Source organism: Zingiber officinale, chromosome 5B (genome assembly GCF_018446385.1).
Source record: "Zingiber officinale cultivar Zhangliang chromosome 5B, Zo_v1.1, whole genome shotgun sequence".
NCBI lineage: Eukaryota > Viridiplantae > Streptophyta > Magnoliopsida > Zingiberales > Zingiberaceae > Zingiber > Zingiber officinale.
Window position 1 is genome coordinate 97,386,291 of NC_055995.1, and position 15,442 is coordinate 97,401,732.

Genomic DNA, 15,442 nt, shown 5'->3' on the forward strand with positions numbered 1-15,442 from the left:
TGCCTTCAAAGCTTGATTTTCCTTTTCTAGGTTCATAACCCTCGAATTGACTTGTTCACATTGGACATTCCTAGACCTACCCTTCCTAGGTATGTGTCTCCATTTTTTGGTATTAATACCTTGGTTTTCCTTAGGTCTACCATTTCTAGATTTATCATGAATGAGTCTCCTAATGTTATGATTTACATTTACCTTATTTCTATCATGATATCTAAAGCTAAAATTTTGCATGGGTAAATAATGAAAATTATTTCTAGCATGCATGGAAGTATAAGAATTATAATTTGAATTACACTTCAAATTAGGGTATACCTCCCTTACCCTTGAAGCTCTCCTTTGACATGAGCCTCTCTTCTTCTCCCATTTCTTTAGATACGCTAACTTCTTAATCTCCCTTTTTTTGAGATATTTGGTGCGGTAGTGTCCCTTCTCCCCACACGTGAAGCATACGATGCACAATCTCCTTCCTTGAATTTTTTCATTCCTACAACCCTTGTTAGTATTCAAATTAACTTGAATGGGTTTATGAGTTACCTTCTTGAGCAAGGGGCATCTACTCGTGTAATGTCCATTCTCATTGCAACCAAAGCACACAATGTGATCCTTTGACTTATCTTTGGTGAAGATGCTCACTAAGTTGGTTTTCAAGACTTCTTCTTCTTCTTCACTTATCTTGGAATCTTTTTCAATTCTTGAGGATGTAGATGATACTTCCTCATCCTCCTTCTCCTCCTCGGATGTTGAGCATGGCTCAACTTCCGGTTGCTCCACCTCCTCTCCTTGAGCAATTGAACTCATTTCCTTAGGCTCTTCTTCTTCTTCTTGTGTAGGCATAGGTTCTTCTCAAGGAACCTTCTTTATCTTGCTCCACAAATCGTGGAAATTCTCGTATTCAACTACACGGCTCATCATGTCATTAGGCAAAATATCAATTAAAATCGATATTACCTTTGAATTTACCTTTGTCCGTGATGTTTGCTCTTCCGTCTAATATCGCGGTCAAATATTCTTCCCTTTCTTATCTTTTGAGACTTCGAACGGCTTTTTAACCACCATCATGGTGTCCTAATCCGTATCGAAGAAGACCTCGATCTTCATCATCTAATACATGATGTCCCCTAGGCTTCCTCTTTCAAACTTCGGAGGTTCAATCAAGCCGGTCATCTTTGAAATTTGCTCTTCTCGGCGGTTAGTCCGAAGGAGAGCATCCTCGCTCTGATACCACTTGTTGGGGATCTTTGTATGGTCGGCTAGAAGGGGGGTTGGATAGACAGTGCCCCCAAATGATCGCTTCCTACGTATTCGTTAGTGCGCAAGCGGAAAGACAATAATAATATGAATACGAAAGCTAAAGAACAAGAAAACAATCCGACACCCCGATGTAACATGGTTCAGAGATAACTTGTTCCTACTCCATGGTTGTCCGTGAGGTGGATGATCTCTATCCGTCAGTGGATTAATCCACAAAAACTCCAATTAACATAATCTTCCTTGTCGGTGGAGAAACTTCACCACAACTCGATCAAGAGCACTCAGATTGCTAGGGCACTAGTTGAATACTAATTAGGGTTAACATCACTAATTTCGTCAACTTTAACCAAGTTTCTGAACCTTAGTTATATAGGCCATGGGTTGGAAAACCGAAAACCCCGTCTGCCAATCGACTGGTGAAAGTGCCAGTCGATTGTCTTTTGTGGAGATTCGACCGTTACAACCCAACGATCGATACTAGTCGACCAGTGAAAATACCAGTCTACTGCTCCACACTGGCCGAGCGAACAGAAGCATTCTGTTCGCTCCTATTCGACTGGTTCAATCGACTGGTGAAACCACCAGTCAACTGGTACCCGAGTACAATCTCTCAGCACTCGGACCCTCACTCTTACGACTCACTTGACTCTTTGTTGTAGCCTTGACCTCATGCATTCAAGCATACTTCCTTTGACTCTCATCCCTCGGATGCATTCAAACCCACGGCTCGTCCCTAATGTCATCCTTCGTGTATGTGTCGAAGTCCCTTCTCTCGACTCTTGTCCTTGCTGCCTTGTCCACGGTCCCTCGAATGCTCCATCCTTTATCAAACTCGAAGCCATCAACCTAAGTCACATATGTATCTGCAAACCTACACAACTCAAATACACATATCAAATATACGGGTGAACCTAACTTAAACCCTTTGCCCAAACACCAAAACACATGGTCGCACGGACCATTGGGATTGCTCCAACAAGTTCGATAAGTTTTTTAAAGCTAATAAGTTTAATAAGACGTGGGAAAAAAAACTTCTACAAGGAAGAAGGAAAGTAAGATGCTACAACTATAATGAAGAAAGGTATATTAAGGACAACTGTCTCAGATTGAAGAATAAAGAAAAATAAAAAGGCAAAGGGTCAAGAAGGTTCAAGCAAAGAAAACTCAAAGCAACTTGGACTGAATCGTCATCTAAAGAGTCTGAAAACAAAGAATAACCTAGAGTAGCACTAATGACCAACTACCAAGAGGAGAGCATCGATGAAGGAGAAGCTAATTCAAAGGAACGTAGTGATGAAGGGGGAGCATTAAACTATAAGTTTGACATGGTAAGTGAGGTAGATCTTCTACCTCTTTGACTATGAAGATATTAAACTATTGTCTAGATCATTATACAAACTCAAAATTAAGTCTGTAAAATTAAAAAAAAAAAAAAAAAAGAGGATAACATTGATTTAAGAATTAATTTAGCAAATACATGTCCATTAGAACAATTTGATAAAATTCAAATTGAAAATATAAAATTAAAATAATAAATAAAAAAAATAAAATCATAAAAAGATTTTATATGTTCAAACTCATATGCTCTAGAAATAAATTTTAGGTATTATAGAGGACTAAATTGATATTTGAGAAATCATAGGAGCCAAATTTCAAAGATTTAAAAAATAATATTATAAGAAAATTTTTGATAAATCCAAAAAGTAGAAATCTATATTGAATACTAAAATCATGTTTACCCTATTAAAGTGTAGTTATTTGCATACTACAATTTAATTTGTTTGAATTTTTGAAAAAAAATATTTGTCACAAATATTTTATCCAATTTTATTTCACTTTAAATTTTTTTCTATGATAAATAAATATGTTATTTGTTAGCATAGAAAATTTTAGAATTTTTTAATTGTTAAATATTGTTTTGTGATTTTTTTAACAAAAAAGATAAATTTTAAAATTTTAAAAATTTTGGATTTTTTTTTAAAAAACTCAAATTTCTTCATATAAGGTTTATATTTTAAACATTAAAAAAAATTAGTAAAATTATAATTTTTTGAAGTCAAATTTTTTTAAGAATTTATTTTTCAAAATACTTATTTTTGTAAATAAAAATATTTTGTCACTAAAAGAAATATAGTTTTCTCTTGAATTTTTTTTCTATTGTTAGATTTATCATGTTTAAACATTAACAAAAATGTTTAGAATTTTTCAGCCATTAAAAATAATTTTCAAATTTATTTGTAGAATTATACTTGCTTATTAATTATTTAAAAAATTTTACAGACTTACATATTATATGTACATCCCCTAGAATAATTTTCAGATTTTTTTCTCTATTTTTTTCATTTTAATTATCCATATTTTTTGATGTGATAAATTAATGGGTATGAAGTTTGTAAAGAGAACTTAATTGCAATATTTCATGTTTTTAATTGTTTTACATATAAATCATTTATTATTTTATTGTTTGATTATCCTAATCATAACTCAGGTTGATGCACATCAAAAAAGGGGAAATTGTAAATACCCTGGGTTAGGTTTGAAGTGATTAAGTTAAGCCCTGTGTGTTTGATGTCTTATGTCTGAGTATGCAGGAATTTAAGAACACAAGAAGTCGAGCGGAAGACGTAGTGAGCAAGAAAAATGACACGAGAAGGGAGTCAGCATACTTGGTGTATTTGAGGGACAAAAAGTTGTGGAAAAGTACACCGGTAGAGCGAGAAGGATGTGTGCGGTGCATCTGAGGGACGAGAAACCGGGAGAAAGTCTGCTCGAGGAGAAGATCGAAGTTGGGTTTGAGTGAACTCAACTTTGGATAACTGAAGGATTGCCCAAGCATGCGGAACAAAGAATGATCAATGCTGAGATTAACCATTCGGATGAACAATACTCGAGGCACCTCTAGTCCATCTGAGCGCCTCCAATGAACAGTATCTGAGGCTTCTCAGATCCACTCAAGGCGCCTAAAATTAGAATAAAGTTGTTGCCACAGAGATAAGCAACAGAGTCTAACCAGCTGCACTGAGGCACCTCCATTAGAATTGAGGCGCCTCCATCAAAACTAAGGTGCCTCCAATGAACCAAGATGCCTCTATTCAGCTAGATCAGCCAAAGGTTAGCAAACTTCATCTTGTTAGAGGTGCTCTGGATCAACGGAGGCACCCCGAATTGCTACGTCAGCAAAATAGTCATTTCAATTAGTGCACTATAAATAGTACCTTAAAGCTAGGAGTTCAAACACACCTGTTCTTTCAATCTGTAATCTTTTCTTTGAGCTTCCAACTGCTGTAAGGGCTTCTCCACCTCCGATATTATTGAAGGAGTTTGTTATTAACTTTTCCATAGTTTTAGATTAACAACCACTCAGGTTATAACCAAGTATAAATTATGAGTCTCCTACTTTATTTTATGCATTTCTTTTATTACATTTAATTTGTATGTCCTTACTAAGCTAGAAGCAAGAGAAGATTCTAATTTTAATTACAAACTATTCACTCTCTCTAGCTAGTCCGCCCGATCCAACACGCACAACTAGAGATAAGAACATAAGCAAAAAAAAAAAAGGTAATTATCCTCATTCATCCTCCCTTCTCTTTGTTGGAAAATGTGAATGAAAAAAGTGGTGGATGGAAGGACTCTATTGTGAATGAGATGTTATTCCCATATTAGGAATTGAGAGGCATTAAGGCTAGTTTAAAATAAATCGCAATTGTGAAATTGTGGATGCTCTCGTGATTTGCTTACAAGAGAGGGTGAGAATCCAAAATCCAAATTATACTAACCCAATATGGCTCTTGTTTGAGCACTACCTGCAAGCACCGAATGAAGCTAGTTATGCCTAAATCAAATTAGTCAATATTTGCCACCTGAATCTCTTTTTGCATCCTGCTCGTGTGGGTAACAGACGCATTAATTTGCCAAATCTGAAACAATCGGATGTTAATGGATAATTCATAATGAAATGAGGAACTATTGATAACCAAGGATTGTCATTATGCTTAGGCATTGAATAGCCTTCATTTGGTCATTTATGTGTGGCTGAGGATCAGAGCCCTATGTAGAGAGCTAGGCTACGAACAAGAGGAGATGAGAGACAATTGGAAAAAAAAAACTAAAATTTCATTTTGCCTCACTCTTCAGTTTCGATTTTGCTCATCTACCTGTGCTAGGTTGTGATCATAGTTTCGTCATTGTATCTTGAAAATAAATATTCAATGTGACCTCGTAGCTGTTGGAACCCCAAGGTTGTTTTGGTGTGATCAACAAGTTAAGTTAGGTCATGTTTGTTTCTAACCTTGTGTCTAAGTGTGCAGGAGCTTAGGAACACAGGTAGTCGAGCGGAAGACGCAGCTAGCGAGAAGGACGGCAGTCCGAGGGACGAGGTGCTGCGGAAGAGTACACCGGCGGACGAGAATGAAGCGCGCGGTGGTTCCGAGGGACGAAAGCCGGAGCGGAAGATTGCTCGGGGAGCAAGAGACGCAGCTAGCGAGAAGGTCGACGACTGAGGGACGAAAACTGCGGATGAGTACGCTGGCGGACGAGAAGGAAACACGCGGCAATTCCGAGGGACGAGAAGCCGGAGGGAAGCACGCTCGAGAAGACCGGATGTTGGGTTCGGGTGAGCCCTTTTCCGGATGGCAGAGATCACCTAAGTGAGCGGATCCCGAGGAGAAGAACCGTACCGAGGCGGGACTGAACCAGAGAAGAGGTCCCGGACGAAAAAGTCAACGGCTGTTGACTTTGGGCTCCGGGGCGCCCGGAACCCTTCCGGGTGCCCGGACCCTGATTTTGACCAAGATCACGATTTACGCGATCTGAACGTTGGGGGATAAAGTTTTATCCCCCCAGGGCACCCGGAACCCTTCCAGGCGCCTCGACCAAGGCTATAAATATAGCCTTGGTCCAGAAGCTTTGAATCAACTCAGAAATTTACATTCCAAACACTTGTGCGCTTCTGTTCTAGTTTAGCTTCTGTCTTTTGTGCTTTCACTGCTGTAAGAGGCTTCTCCGCCTGAAGGAGATATTTTAGTGCACGTTCATTCCTTGGATTAACAACCTCCTTGGTTGTAACCAAGTCAAATTGTGAGCCTCTTCTTTCTGCTTTTTATTTACTGCTAATTTACTTTATGCAAGTGTTCTGTTGAAAGTTCGAGAAGGGTCTTTTCTGTTTATTTTTTTTAGGCTATTCAACCCCCCTTCTAGCCAGCCCAACGGTCCTACAAGTGGTATCAGAGTCGAGATGCTTCAGGAGGACTAACCGCCGAACGAAGCAACGAGATGGCCGGATCTAACATCCACCCACCAAAATTCGAGGGGGACTTTGCAAGCTGGAAGAAGCACATGGAGGTATTTTTTGGTACCGATTTTGATTTATTACTAACAATGGAACATGGTTTTGAAGCTCCCGAGGGCAAAGCGAAAAATCAATGGACAAAGAAAGAGCAGGCCGAGTACGTGGCAAACAAGAAAGCAGAATTCCATCTGCTAACCGTACTTCCGCCACAAGAAGTCAACCATGTCGGCACCTACAACTCGGCAAAGGAGCTTTGGGAGAAGTTCCTTGAATTATACGAAGGAACATCCGAAGCCAAGCTTGCGAGACGGGACTTACTTCGCAACCAGCTCACCAACCTCCGTCTTGAAGAAGGTGAAACAATTGCACATCTACACTCGAGGATACAGGAGTTCATCACCGGACTTTCGAATCTCGGAGAAGAGGTAAGTAACCGAGATTCGCTCAGGTACGCTTTAAATTCCTTCCCTACAAATTCAAAATGGGCATCACTAGTAGATGCTTTTTACATTTCGAAGGACTTAGAAAAATTTTTATTAGAAGAATTTTTTTCAACATTTGAAGTGCATGAGTCAAGATGTGCAGGAATGAGGGAGCCAAAGAACAATGTCGCCCTCGAAGCTTCGAGAGACGAACCTGAATCAGAATCTTCTCTCGATGACGAGGAAATGGTAATAATGGTAAGACGATTTAAGAAGTTATACAATTCTAGAAAAACTAACCATCCACAGGGTAGAAAGAAAAGAACTATCCGCTGCTACCATTGCGACGAAGAAGGGCATGTCAAGGACAACTGCCCCAAGCTGAAGAACAAAGACAAGGATAAGAGTAAGAAGCCTATCCAGAAACGAAAGGCCCTGAAGGCGACGTGGGACGATACTTCGTCCGAATCGGAAGTCGAAACATTCTCCGGACTCGCACTAATGGCGAGTCATCAAGACGACGACTGCGATTCAAGCTCTTCCGAAATGAGCATCGAGAGCATCGATGAAGGGGGAGACACGTCAGAAGAAAGCAGCAGCTCAGGGGGAGAAACGAACAATAAAATCGACAAGGTAAGTCAGGTACGATCTCTTCCTCCCGATAAAATATTTAAGTTTGTTAAACTTTTAACAAAAGACGGTTGTAAATTAGAAAGTGAAAATAAAAATTTAAAAGTAATTCTAGCTAAGTCTTGTCCCTTAGAAGAATTAGATAAATTAAAATTAAAAAATGAGAAATTGGAATTAAAAAATCAAGATTTGAAAATTCAAATAGATAACTTAAAAAATTATGCATGTTCATCTAAAACCAATGTTAGAAGATTTAATAATTTAAATTGGTACTTTAAATATCACCCGGGATAAATTAGGAACATTTCAAGAAAATATGTCCCTAAATTAATCCAGTAGGTTGGAACCTATATTGGGTTCCTAAATCATGCTTAAATTAATTTTAAAAGTAAAATTAGCGCTTTAAGTGAGAAAATTAAACAAAGAATTTCTTTATGAGGCTTTGTCTAAGGAAGTGGTTGTTGCTCCAATAACCAAGAATGCCTAGTGCCTCGCCACGACCTGGAAGCCAAAATATTGAAATAAATGTTTGATTAACTTACTAATGAAGCATTAATACAAGAATTAATTAGTGCTTAAAAAAGGTTATTCAAAACATTTTATTTCAAATTAGAAATTTACCTACTTAGAATTTTTTTTGCCTAAGTCATTTAAAAAAAAATACATAAAAATGTAAGTTAGGATTTTTTTTGGATTTTATTTATATACTTAGAAATATTCTCAAAAATTATTTTTTCCTAAGTTAAGAACTTTTTTCTTGAAACTAGAAATCTCAGCTTTAATTACTTAGAAAATTTTTCTAAATTTCTTAAAAATTTAGATTTTTTTAGAAATACTTTTTCTAAGTCTTTAACCCTTAGATTATTTTTCTTGGAACCCCATTTTTTTATGATCAAAGGGGGAGAAGGGAAAGTATAAGTCTAGGGGGAGGTAGATAGATTTAATTTTTTTTTCTTCTATCTTTTTGCACTTAAATTGCAAATTAAGTTAATTTACTTAATTCTATTTAATGTCTATTTTAACCCTAGCTTAACTTGGGTTGATCACACCAAAAAGGGGGAGATTGTTGGAACCCCAAGGTTGTTTTGGTGTGATCAACAAGTTAAGTTATGTCCTGTTTGTTTCTAACCTTGTGTCTAAGTGTGCAGGAGCTTAGGAACACAGGTAGTCGAGCGGAAGACGCAGCTAGCGAGAAGGACGGCAGTCCGAGGGACGAGGTGCTGCGGAAGAGTACACCGGCGGACGAGAAGGAAGCGCGCGGTGGTTCCGAGGGACGAAAGCCGGAGCGGAAGATTGCTCGGGGAGCAAGAAACACAGCTAGCGAGAAGGTCGACGACCGAGGGACGAAGACTGCGGATGAGTACGCTGGCGGACGAGAAGGAAACACGCGGCAATTCCGAGGGACGAGAAGCCGGAGGGAAGCACGCTCGAGAAGACCGGAAGTTGGGTTCGGGTGAGACCTTTTTCGGATGGCAGAGATCACCCAAATGAGCGGATCCGGAGGAGAAGAACCGGACCGAGGCGGGACTGAACCAGAGAAGAGGTCCCGAACGAAAAAGTCAACGGCTGTTGACTTTGGGCTCCGGGGCGCCCGGAACAGTCCGGGGCGCACGGAACCCTTCCGGGCGCCCGGAACAGTCCGGGGCGCCCGGACCCTGATTTTGGCCAAGATCGCGATTTACGCGATCTGAACGTTGGGGGATAAAGTTTTATCCCCCCAGGGCGCCCGGAACCCTTCCAGGCGCCCCGACCAAGGCTATAAATATAGCCTTGGTCCAGAAGCTTTGAATCAACTCAGAAATTTACATTCCAAACACTTGTGTGCTTCTGTTCTAGTTTAGCTTCTGTCTTTTGTGCTTTCACTGCTGTAAGAGGCTTCTCCGCCTGAAGGAGATATTTTAGTGCGCGTTCATTCCTTGGATTAACAACCTCCTTGGTTGTAACCAAGTCAAATTGTGAGCCTCTTCTTTCTGCTTTTTATTTACTGCTAATTTACTTTATGCAAGTGTTCTGTTGAAAGTTCGAGAATGGTCTTTTCTGTTTACTTTTTTTAGGCTATTCAACCCCCCTTCTAGCCAGCCCAACGGTCCTACAATAGCACTGTCAGAGGGGACAAATATATTTTAAGGAATTCACGTTGAACACAAGCCTTAGCTTCTCCTTTTCCAACTCGTTCCTCAAGTGGCAACGACCCACTTGGACTCAGGATTGCTTCCTAAGTAGTTGACGTCAATTCCCAACCGTATTGACATCCTTCCGAGCACTCGTTGACCCACTTGGCCTCGAGAAGCATTACTTGACACTCCGCGTCCAGTGACCCACTCAACATCCGGGCAACTTAGCATCCCGACTCATCGTTCAGTGACCTCCTCGACAGTCGGACGACTTGGCATCTCAACTCAGTGCTCGACAACTCACTTGGACTCAGCAATCGGACGGCTTTGCATCTTGACTCGAACTCTTTTCACTCGGGCTCAAGCATCGAACCACCAGACCTTGTGGCATTTGCATTCGACATATGACAATCGACATCCCACTCAACTTGATCAGCAAACCTGGCAACTTAACTCATCCGAATCAACCACAATGGCAGCTTGAGATTCTCAATTTAAATCATCTCAACATATAAGTCAATTCATGTAATTTCAATTCAACTTGATAACAACAAGAGATTCCCCAACATTATTTACTTAGGCGGACAAATACAAGGGATAAATTGAAATTTCTATCCTTCGATCGATAATTACTAACTAATAACCATTCTTCTAAGCATATAAAAAATTGATCTACCTATCTACTTATATGCATGTTCATCCAAACGAACCAACTAGACCATGAGCAAATGGGACAATACCCTGCATCAGGGTACAACTCTGTAAATGGACAGACACCTTGTGGGACCCATCAGTCATAAGGCCCCACTTTATGATAAGTACACACTCCCAAAGTTCATTCATTACCCTTTTCTCCTCTAATTAAATTGCTCGATCAGAAATAGTTAAACACGCACTAATGCCCATCATCTTTAATCTTCTATAACTCATAAACCTAATCCACTCCAATCGATTCAGCAAGCTGCTCATGCTTTATCAGAAGCTGATCCCCTCTCTCTCTTGAATTCTAAGTCAGATTCTGTTTCCCACATCTTCATCCCTCCACTTATTTCTTTTTGTTCTTTTACACTTTATTCTCGCAAGTGGATCCTCCTTTAATTTTGTTCTCCCCCCCCCTTTTCCCTTTCTTTCTTTATCCTTAACAACTCTGAGACGGCGTGGCAGCAGCAACTGAAGTAGTCTGCGTTCGACTTTGCGAGCTCGAAGACAAGTTCTCACTGCATGCAAAACAATTGGGCACTAGAATTTAAGAGACTCGTTCTTCTCGCTGACACCACGCTTATCGAAGCAGGACATCAGTGAAGGTGATCGCCACTTGAAGTGGCCATGCATGCTGAAAGACATGTTGTCTTCACCTTCGGCCTCCAGTAGTGCATTCCCAGATAGCTAGCTAGAGGGATCAAAAGGTTGCTCATGATCACATGCACTGTCACGGTGGCACAGAAGAGACAGAAATTTAATCTTTTGGCATGTAAAACTGTTCACTGCCCCTTCAGATACTGGATATGCTCTCTTGTTTCTTCTTCCTCTTCAACTCTTTAATTCTCATCCAATTTATGAGCTTCCAGGACATGCATGCATGCATGCATGCATGCTGCATGCTTTTATCAGTGATCAGGATCGCACGAATCCGATGCCATCTTTTATTGTCCGACAAAAGGAAGAAGAAAAAACAGGGAGTGCAGTGCATGCTGAATCTGACATTACAGTGGAAATTGACTCGTTCTCTATGGCCGGCTGATCAATTGCCTGAGCAAGTTTACTTTCGAGGAACCCTCTGAATCATGTTTCCCATGTGAAGTGGGGGCTTCCTTCATCTTCATCACAAGCTACTCATTGAGCAAAGCACAAAGTGTGAACCTCTTGAGGATGGCTCGAGAGGAGGAGGAGAGAAGTCAAAAGGTTGGGCATGAAGAGATGAATCAAACTCACCCTTTGACCTTCTTCCTTTGATTTCTTCTCAACTCGCTGCCTTTTTTACTAATGAAAGATGCACTGCGAGCTGGTCCAAGTCTCTAGAAATCTTAGACCAAGTCCGTTCTTGACTCAAGCAACTTGCATCTTTCTGTCGACATTGAAAAAGATGACCGAAACCTAATGATTCTCTGCTACAAGCTAAGAAGAGCCATATATCAGACATAGATCGCCTTGATCGACACGTTTCCGGATTGCAGAAAGTGAAGGAGAGATAAAACAGTCGTTAATAGGAAATTAAATACACATTTATTGATTAAGATTTTTATGATCGATCAAAAGCAGTTTTGACTTCTTTATCTGGTCCACAATCTCATGCTCTCTACTCCCTACGATCGATCGATCGATCGATCTTTAATTACTTCTCGAAACTTTTGTGGCGTCCACTTCTCCACATCACTTTTGACTTGTCCAAACGGTAATTTTAAACCGTCAACTTTTGCTTCGTCATGTCCAGTCAACTTCCTGTTTTGACATTTTAAATTTTTAGTTTTTTTTTTATAAAAAAACTAAGAATTCGGATATTGTATTTCTACGTGATTTTCTCAAAGCACAAGCCTTGACTATTATACATGCTTTGGATTTCCGTTTTCCACCAGCGAATCGTGCATGGCTTCCAAATCCCAATCGTCCAGTGGGTAGGTGGCTTTCCAGATTTTACAAAAATAGCAAAATCTTACTACATAGATTGCCAACAGCAAATCTAATATGAAGTTTACGCGCGCCGTCGGATCGTGATCCAACGTTATAGATCGCTCGCCGCGGTCAACACCCAGCCGCAACGAGCACCACCGCGTGACGCGCGCGGGGCGTCACGGTGGGTCGGATGTCCGGATGACCTGTGGCCGACCGGCACGTGGCGGGAGAATTCAAGGAGAAATCCACGGCACTCTGGACCACTCGTCCTCCCGGGCACGTGACCGACCGCCGGATGCCGGTGGCCGCTGACTCATCGACAGCTTCTCTTGTTGACCGTGGACTATTCCACCGCTTTCTTTTTCTTCGATACCGTCGATATAAATATAATAACTGATGATCTCTCGCTCTCTCATTCTAATGGAGATCGGAATTTGGCAAAGGCGAGCGTGGCCGGCGTTTCATATGCTCTAACTTTTCCCTTCTCTCTCGTCTTCTTTCTCTCTCCTTTAGCTTTCCGCACCGATGTCCGGCGGCGATGACCGCGGCGGCGACCTCTTCGACTACCACCCCGACAGGGACCTGTCGGCGATCTTTCCGTCCGCCGGGAAATGGGCGGCGGGCACGGACAGCCTTCACGACTACTACTTGAACGACGACGGCATGCTGCAGGCGTCCGGCCCTTTCGACGCGTCGTGCTGGGCGCAGCCGGACGACTGGTTCAATGGCGGCGAGATGGCGGCGGACGGCGGCGCCAAGTACTGGGGGAACCACATCGCGACCCCGTCGACCGGAGTTGGTTCCCCGGTGTCGGCCAATTGTTCGGCGTCGTCGTCGTCGTCGATGGAGGCCCTAGAAGGGGTGAAGCTGGAGGATCAGGAGGCGGCGGAGGCCATCAACGAGGAGATTAAAGACCAAGAACCGGCGACTGATCACGCAGACAAATCGAAGCTCAAACTGTAAGTCTTAGATTTCCTCTCTCACTAGATTTTATTATTATTATTATATTTTCCCCCAAATCTATATATATATATAGATCGATCGATTATGGAAGGAAGTCACAATTAGTTTCACATGTCTAATTAAATATTAATTAGCTCGCCTAACAAAACCAAACTTTGAGGCCTCTCCGGTCAAACTTTTAGGGTTTTGTTGATGGTGCAGGAACAAGCCGAAGAAGAAGGGAGAAAAGAGGCAGAGGGAGCCTCGCTTCGCCTTCATGACCAAGAGCGAGGTCGATCATCTCGAAGACGGCTATAGGTGGAGAAAATACGGCCAAAAGGCAGTAAAAAACAGCCCTTTTCCAAGGTTAATTAATTCTACATGAAATATATATATCCTCCTTAATTAAGCTCTCTATAATTCCCAATTATCTACTAATTAATCGCAGAAGTTACTATCGTTGCACGGCCCAAAAGTGCCCGGTGAAGAAGAGAGTGGAGAGATCGTATCAAGATCCGACCACCGTGATCACCACCTACGAAGGGAAGCACATCCACCCGAGCCCTGCGAGTACTCCCCGAGGACACTATTTACCAGCTGCGCCACCACCGCCGCTGCTGCAGTTCACTGTGCCGGCGAACTTAATCAGCCACCACCACCACCAACAACAACAACAGCACCACCAGCAGCAGCAGCTCCTGCAGCAAGTGCGAGCACTGAGCGGCGTGCAGCGAGCAAACGCCGCCGGCAACAGCACGGTGACGATCGGCATGCAGCCTTCGGTTCAGCTCCCGGATTACGGTCTCCTGCAGGACGTCGTTCCCGCGTTTAGTCAGAGAAAACAGTTTCCATGAATCTGTTGGTACGTTTAATTAGTTAGGTAACTAATTATGATATCTATATATATATATATCGATCGTTTTACATGCCAATCGATCGACTAATCCTAGTTTTTGTACAAATGTGTGTGCTTTATTTTCTAAATAATATAACTGATTAATCAACCTCATTGCTATATCTTCTGTTTGCATGGGATTTTAATGGCATGTCCGAGGGAGAGGTCTCTTTACTAGATTTGTCTGTTGGATACTCCCTAAATATTGGTTACGATCCAGCTCTTTATCTGTTGGATATTGTGTTGAATCTTTGAATTAATTAAGGTGTAATTTATTCAAATTATGTTTTGCTTTGATAATTACATGAAACAATTAATTCATTCATTAATATTGGAAAATAAATTGGAAGCCTTCTTAATTGGTTTGGTTTTGTTATTTTGTCCTTGATATGACTTTGGTTTAAATTTAATCAAATTCTAATTTAATAATTAACTTCAAGTATATACATATTGGAGTTATTTGAATTCTTAGTTTACTTTTGGATGTTGATCATTGATTGGGCATGTCTTATTCAATTTGGCACTTTGTTGATCTCTTCTATTTGAATTGATCTTTATGTTGTTTAATGCAGTGGTGTTAATATCCACAAAACGATCCATAAAGGGGGCATTAATTCAAAAAAAAAATCTTATAAAATTTGATTAAGCAAAATCTTGATATTAAAAAATATTATATAAAAATATTGTTACTTTTTTTTTTAATAAATGGTATTTAAAAAGTTTATAATATTATTTTTAGTAATCTATAAATAAAAATTAGGTCAAATTCAACCAATTAGTTGAGAGTTAAGGGTTTGATCCTAGCTAGTTGGTCTAATTAATAATCCAAAAATGAAAGAGTCTTTAAATGCGATGTTTAGCTTTAGTGTATCATGTGTTTGGTGGTATCGATGTATAGATAACATGTCTATAAAATGTCTCTTGTATGTGGATCTACTTGACTATTCTTTCACATAAAATCTCATTCACACAATATGAAGTCTATCGTATTCATATATGCCCATCCGCCAATAATCTAAAAGTTTACTAATTAAATTGTAGAATTCGATATGAAATCTCTTATGAACTGCACCACCTTCCTCACTTGAGGTTCCACATTAATTCCTTTAAACCTCAAAACTCTTCTCCAATATACTCGGCATAGTTCGTTCTCTTCTGGCAAGGGACTATAAAGTGTGGAAGAAAATACATGGCATGTGAAGTGACTCGATAATTGACTTTAAGTGAGTTAAATAGCATGTTCAAAAAGGAGGGCAGTTATAAAGATAGATAGTTCATATGCAAATGT

The 15,442-nt window shown here is 40.5% G+C and overlaps 1 protein-coding gene across 1 annotated transcript; it reads left to right on the forward strand.

Annotated features, from left to right (window-relative positions):
* The first annotated feature begins 12,732 nt into the window (after window positions 1-12,732).
* Window positions 12,733-14,268, forward strand: LOC121985124 (WRKY transcription factor 71-like). Its single transcript, XM_042538408.1, has 3 exons — window positions 12,733-13,276; window positions 13,482-13,625; window positions 13,708-14,268. The coding sequence occupies exons 1-3, from the start codon at window positions 12,843-12,845 to the stop codon at window positions 14,111-14,113; spliced, it is 984 nt and encodes a 327-aa protein (XP_042394342.1). The 5' UTR covers window positions 12,733-12,842; the 3' UTR covers window positions 14,114-14,268.
* The last annotated feature ends 1,174 nt before the right edge of the window (window positions 14,269-15,442 follow it).

Coding starts and splice junctions, on each gene's coding strand:
- LOC121985124 (XM_042538408.1), top strand. CDS start 12,843: ATGTCCGGCGGCGATGACCGCGGCGGCGACCTCTTCGACTACCACCCC. Junction 13,277..13,481: donor GACAAATCGAAGCTCAAACT/GTAAGTCTTAGA, acceptor TTGATGGTGCAG/GAACAAGCCGAAGAAGAAGG. Junction 13,626..13,707: donor AAAAACAGCCCTTTTCCAAG/GTTAATTAATTC, acceptor AATTAATCGCAG/AAGTTACTATCGTTGCACGG.